The sequence below is a fragment of the Haematobia irritans genome, chromosome 1 (genome assembly GCF_050003625.1).
Source record: "Haematobia irritans isolate KBUSLIRL chromosome 1, ASM5000362v1, whole genome shotgun sequence".
In the NCBI taxonomy this organism is placed as follows: Eukaryota; Metazoa; Arthropoda; class Insecta; order Diptera; family Muscidae; genus Haematobia; species Haematobia irritans.
Window position 1 is genome coordinate 187,760,734 of NC_134397.1, and position 7,236 is coordinate 187,767,969.

The 7,236-nt window shown below is 34.0% G+C and overlaps 1 protein-coding gene across 1 annotated transcript; it reads right to left on the reverse strand.

Annotated features, from left to right (window-relative positions):
* Positions 1–3,223: 3,223 nt before the first annotated feature.
* Positions 3,224–3,907, reverse strand: LOC142233822 (uncharacterized). The gene has a single exon (XM_075304872.1). The coding sequence runs from the start codon at positions 3,905–3,907 to the stop codon at positions 3,224–3,226; it is 684 nt and encodes a 227-aa protein (XP_075160987.1).
* Between the last annotated feature and the right edge of the window lie 3,329 nt (positions 3,908–7,236).

The window sequence follows — 7,236 nt, forward strand, 5'->3', positions numbered from 1 at the left end:
TTATATCAAGCACTGTTTCTGACTGTAAATCTTTAATAACCCACATTTCGAAGTTTCATTATAAAAATGTCTAAATTACAAAAAAAAATTGGTTCGGTCGGAGCAGGAATTGAACCCACGACCCTTTGCATGCAAGGCAGACATGCTAACCACTGCTCCACGTGGCCAACAAATGTATGTTTCTTTTAAATAATGTTATGTTTGCATGGGCTCGTGGGCGCTGCAAACTATGCTATATAAATGTAACTTATAACGATAATTGTCTACTGGTGACTATAACTGCTACGTAGCCCAGTGTGTTGTGTGTTGGCTTACAAACTGTATGGTCCTCGGTTCGATTCTCCGTCCAGGCGAAAGGTAAAATTTAAAAAATTTATAAAATTGAATAATTTCTTCAACATTATTTGTATTACAGAAAAAGGTACCAAGAACTAAAAATTTCGTGGAAGTGAAAATTATGTTAGGGAATGAGCACAATCTTCTTTGGGGAAAGTTCTTCCAATATGTTCACATAAAACAAACATATTAATGTTTCGGCAGTATCCAATAATATATGTGCTTCCTGCAAAATATGTTTGGAACATATGTTAGAGAAGCGATATTTTTGAGGGTGTATATATGAGAGATACATCTAAATCTGAACCGATTTCGATGAACTTTTCAGTTTTGAAGGGTGATGAAATAGATGACTTTGTGCCAAATTTGATAACATTGGTTAGTAAAAATGAGCAACGTAACCCCATTTGTCAAAATCGACCGATACATATATATGGGAACTATATCTAAATTTGATCCGATTTCTTCCAAATTCAATAGCTTTTCGTCCTTATGCCCAACAAAACACTCTGCACAAAATTTGATCAAAATCGGTTAATAATTGCGACCGGAATCCTGTGAACAACAAATACATAGACAGACGGACGGACACACTGTTAGAAAAATATGTTTTTCATATGTTCCGATATAAACAAAATGTGTTTCGGGCACGATTTTAAACCACAATATATTTAAGTGCGAACATGTAATTTTCCTAAACTAATACTAAATGTTTGGGACATCTATGTTAATATGTTAGAATATATTATGTTTGGGGCATGAATGTTTCATAAAAATCATATGTGTGAATACAAACATATATAAATTTACAAATTTCAACTAAACATACATATGTTGTGATATTTTATTCAAAGCGACAGAGAGAGTATAGAGAGAAATAGAGATGGAAACCGGGAGAGTGGACGAAAGATATCAATATAACACATCAAAAGAGTCAAAAGAGAACAATTTCTGTGAAACCGCTTGTATGTTGTTTCGGAAAACTGTTTTATGATAAGGCCAAAAATTTGATATGTTTAAGTCTAAATATTATTTAATTTGAATAAAGAGAATATACATTCTGAACCAAGAGAATAGACATTTGAAAAACAAACAGCTTATGTTTTCGCCTTGAGAGCAGCATTTTATGTATGTGTGGACATGTGTTTTGTTTATCATTTTGGCATTATTTTTTTCTTGGTTCGAAATCAGGGGTCTTCATAAAAATAACGAAAGGACACTATACTTTTTTAGAGTTGGGACGGTAAAATGAAATAAGGAGGAAATAGTGAAAAATTACACAGTAAAATGTAAAAAAACAAAGTTTAGTTTCTCTTTATTAAAAAGTAGTCCACGAGGAGTTGACGGACACCATCAAATATAAAAGCGGGCATTATGTTCGACTTTTACAGCTAAAACAATTTAAAAAGTTTATTTTCTTTAAAATGAATTATTAAAGAAAAATAAAAGGAATTTTAGAGCGATGGTGTTAAATGCTAGTAAAAAACTGTTCACTCCTAAATAAATTTATGTTTATATTATAAAATTATGTATGTATGTTTATACTCGACTCCACGTTCTTCTTTTGTTAGTTTTTGAATTCCTTCCAAATTTTAAAGTTTTGTACAAAAACAGTTTTTTATTGCAAGATTGTTATTTTTGCAATAAAAAATAATATTTTATCCAAAAATCATTCAATTTCGTTTATATCAAGCACTGTTTCTGACTATAAATCTTTAATAACGCACATTTCGATGTTTCATTTAAAAAAATTAATATAGTATAAATATAAATGTGTAAATTAAAAAAAAAAAAAAAAAAAAAACAAAAAAAAAATGTTCGGTCGGAGCAGGGATTGAACCCACGACCCTTTGCATGCAAGGCAGACATGCTAACCACTGCTCCACGTGGCAAACAAATGTATGTTTCTGTTAAATAATGTTATGTTTGCATGGGCTCGTGGGCGCTGCAAACTATGCTATATAAATGTAACTTAAAACGATAATTATCTACTGGTGACTATAACAGCTACGTAGCCCAGTGGATAGTGTGTTGGCTTACAAACTGTATGGTCCTCGGTTCGATTCTCCGTGCAGGCGAAAGGTAAAATTTAAAAAATTTATAAAAGTGAATAATTTCTTCAACATTATTTGTATTACAGAGAAAGGTGCCAATAACTAAAAAATTTCGTGGAAGTGAAAATTACGAGTATGTTAGGGAATGAGCACAATCGTGTTTGGGAAAAATTCTTCCAAGCATATAATATTTTTGGCTCAAAATGCTTCCAAACATATAATATGTTCACATAAAACAAACATATTAATGTTTCGGCAGTATGCAATAATATATGTGCTTCCTGCAAAATATGTTTGGAACATATGTTAAAGAAGCGATTTTTTTTGGAGGGTGCACCAAGCGCAAGATCGACTCAGGAGGTGATTCTGAGTCGATCGGTATATACTTGATGGGGTCTAAAATCAATGTTATTATACCCTGACCACTATGTGGTTTAGGGTATAACAACCCAGCAAAAAAAGCGTCGCCAAAAAAGTAGTGAAAATATTGTTTTTGTATCAGGAAGTGTTGCAAAATTGGCGCAGAATTTAGCATGGGCTTGTCATAGGACGGATGTCCACCAAAGCATAACTTCTAAAGCCATGCAAATTATGCGAAAATGGAATACCTCAACCCTTTGACAAGCCTATGTGATATTCATTGGAGAAGGTCTAAAATTAATAGGAACTTTGTTTCATGCTATTTGTACTTTGCACCATGTAAAATCCAATTCAAACATAAAATTGTTATAATTTTTAATTTTTTCTTTATTCTTAAAATACAAAATTACCTACACAATAATAACTATCGTCAATGGAAAACAAACGAAAATGTTTCTCCCACATCAAACGAATCATTTGTTGCGATAACGACGCAAAAATGAAGCGGGTAAATAACTGGGACTTAAACTTCCTGTGCCTGGAGCCAAGTATGAATTGGAAGGAGCAGATCCAGAGCCAAAGGATCCATGAGATCCACGTTGAGCTTGAGAGGCGAAATTCAATACTGGAGCCACACCACCATTGTAATTTTGGGCATTTCCACCCAAACCAGCATATTGACTTTGAATGGCTTTCTGGGCATTGGCAGCATCTTCAGGAGTGCGATATTTGACAAAGTGGACATCGGGTTTGTTATTGGCATTTTTGTTGATCTGGTTGAATTTGTTGGATAAATCGCCAAAATCGAAAACTTTATTGAGGACATAGACGGCAGTTTTCTGGCTTGCAGCATTTTTGGCCAAAGCGAGAGCAGCATTTTCTAAACCATTGTTTTCGGGGCCCTTGATGAAAATGACACGTTGATTTTGTTGGGCATTATTGGCATATTGGTTGGAAGCAGCAGCATCATTGAAATCTTCTTCGTTGGCACTGAATGTATAGAACTCCGTGTTGGAAGCTCCACCCTGATCGCCATAGGATACAGCATCATTGCTGGGAGCAACATCATAGCTACCACTATTCACTCCTGTACCATAATTGTATCCTGATTCGGAGCAGACGGCAGCCACCAGACATAAAACGATGAAAGAACGCATTGTACGACTTGTTATTACTGATTGTAGACTTTCACAAAATTAGAATGATTCTGAAGTGTTACGATCATCACTTTTATATGTTTTTAGAGATAAGTAACAAATCCCAACTATCCAAAGAAATTCAAATTTCATTTCAGATTCCCAAAAAACCGTTAAGATTTGCATTACTTTATTCCATGAGTTATGCCTGATTTCCATAATCATAATTTGATGAGATTTTGCATAAATTTTATGCTGTATATGGGGAATGAAGAAGAAAGAATTTTACAAGCGATTAAGAAAGAATTTAAATAATTTTGTTATAATTTGTTTAGCCATGTGCTTATTTGTTATACATTTTATCTGTGTTTTTCTTTGCGGAGAAATGATGCGAAAAAGTTGTATTTGTGTTACTGAGGTAATAGTTAAAGTTTGTCTACTATAATCCCTAATATTAAAATGGTTCTTTGGCTACTTCAGATATGTTCTGTTTTATTGTGAAACACGTCTATGCTGTGTTTATAATAAAATAAAAAAATAAAGTCTAAGTTCGCCCGACTTTAGACTTTATTTGCCCTACACCGCCGCATAGATCAAAATTTTTGGTACCATCTCTAATCCATAAAATCTATTGGGAACTGTATATAGCTCTAATTTGGAATATACATGTATATAAATATGAAACCATTTGGACAAAATTATTTACACTCTTACAAATTCCCTACAATTAAAAATTAAATCGACTAACGCCCTGGGACAAAGCACAATGTTAGTAAAAAACAAGTAAGGAAAGTGTAAAGTCGGGCGGGGCCGACTATATTATACCCTGCACCACTTTGTAGATCTAAATTTTCGATACCATATCACATCCGTCAAATGTGTTGGGGGCTATTTATAAAGGTTTGTCCCAAATACACACATTTAAATATCACTCGATCTGGACAGAATTTGATAGACTTCTACAAAATCTATAGACTCAAAATTTAAGTCGGCTAATGCATTAGGGTGGAACACAATGTTAGTAAAAAAAATATGGGAAACATTTAAATCTGAAGCAATTTTAAGGAAACTTTCCAAAAGTTTATTTATGATTTATCGCTCGATATATATGTATTAGAAGTTTAGAAAAATTAGAGTCATTTGTACAACTTTTCGACTAAGCAGTGGCGATTTTACAATGGAAAGGTTGGTATTTTGACCTTTTTTTGTCGAAATCAGAAAAACATATATATGGAAGCTATATCTAAATCTGAACCGAATTCAACCAAATTTGGCACGCATAGCTACAATGCTAATTCTACTTCCTGTGCAAAATTTCAACTAAATCGGAGGAAAAAATTGGCCTCTGTGGTCATATGAGCGTAAATCGACCGAAAGCTATATATGGGAGCTATATCTAAATCTGAACCGATTTCAACCAAATTTGGCACGTATAGCTACAATGTTAATTCTACTCCCTGTGCAAAATTTCAACTAAATCGGAGAAAAAATTGGCCTCTGTGGTCATATGAGTGTAAATCGGCCGAAAGCTATATATTGGAGCTATATCTAAATCTGAACCGATTTCAACCAAATTTGGCACGCACAGCTACAATGCTAATTCTACTCCCTGTGCAAAATTTCAACCAAATTGGGGTAAAACTCTGGCTTCTGGGACCGTATTATTCCATATCGGGCGAAAGATATATATGGGAGCTATATCTAAATCTGAACCGGTTTCAATAAAATTTGGCACACTTGACTATAGTTCTAATTGTTCTTCTTGTGCAAAATTTTAAGCAAATTAGGGTAAAACTCTGGCTTCTGGGGCCATATAAGTCCATATCGGGCGAAATATATATATGGGAGCTATATCTAAATCTGAACCGATTTCTTCCAAAATCAATAGGGATCTATTCTGAGCCAAAACACATACTTGTGCCAAATTTGTCTATCTCGTCTCCTTCTGGGTGTTGCAAACATATGCACTAACTTATAATACCCTGTTCCACAGTGTGGAGCAGGGTATAACAAGTATATACGGCCGTAAGTTCGGCCAGGCCGAATCTTATGTACCCTCCACCATGGATTGCATAGAAAGTTCTACTAAAAACTCTCATCCGCAATTGAATTACATGGGTTGTGGTACTATTAACCTTTGGCAACGTATCTTAAAACTTCTTAACATCGTCTTCTAAATTGTAAGTTAGTACATACGGGGTATATATTAGACAAGACAAGTATATACGGAATTAAGTTCGACCGGGCCGCGTCTTAAATACCCCACCATGAATCAAAAAATATAACTGTGTCCTTACACAGTAAAATATCCTTAGGTAAACTGTCGCTGAATTTTACTTATTTTATTGGAAAATGTTATTGGTTTATAAATAAAATTTATTATTTTTTCGAAATTAGTTTGTGAGATAGAGCGTCTTTTGTGAAGCAACTTTTGTTATTGTGAAAAAAAATGGAAAACAAGTATATACGGCCGTAAGTTCGGCCAGGCCGAAGCTTATATACCCTCCATCATGGATTGCGTAAAAACTTCATCTGCCATCCACAATCGAATTACTTAAGTTGCGGTAACGCTTGCCGATGGCAAGGTATCTTAAAACCTCCTAACACCATCTTCTAACTTGTATGTAAGTCCATACGTGGTATATATTAAATCAAAAAAGATCGATCCAATACGTATATAATTCAGTTTGACAAAGTAGACATAAAATTTTGACAAAATTTCTACAGAAATAAAATGTTAACAAAATTTTCTATAGAAATAAAATCTTGGTAGATTATTTTTGGCTCGAGTGGCAACCATTTTTTTGAACAAATTTTCTATAGAAAGAAAATTTTGACAAAATTTTCTATAGAAATAAAATTTTGACAATGATGAAAATTTTATTATGAACCGAATAAAATTTTAACAAAATTTTCTCTAGAAATAAAATAAAATTTTGGTAGATTATTTTTGGCTCTAGTGGCAACCATGATTATGAACAGATATGGACCAATTTTTGTGTGATTGGACCAATTTTGGTGTGGTTGTTAGCGACCATATACTAACACCACGTGCCTAATTTGAACCGGATCGGATGAATTTTGCTCCTCCAAGAGGCTCCGGAGGTCAAATCTGGAGAATGTTTTATATGTGGGCTATCTATAATTATGGACCGATATGGACCAATTATTGCACGGTTGTTAGACACCATATACCAATACCATGTACCAAATTTCAGCCGGATCGGATGCAATTTGCTCCTCTTTGAGGCTCCGCAAGCCAAATCAGGGGATCGGTTTATATGGGGGCTATATATAATTATGGACCGATGTGGACTAATTTTTGCATGATTGTTAGAGACCATATACCA

What these genes read in the sequence shown, in the direction of transcription:
- LOC142233822 (XM_075304872.1), bottom strand. Translation starts at nt 3,907, where the DNA reads ATGCGTTCTTTCATCGTTTTATGTCTGGTGGCTGCCGTCTGCTCCGAA.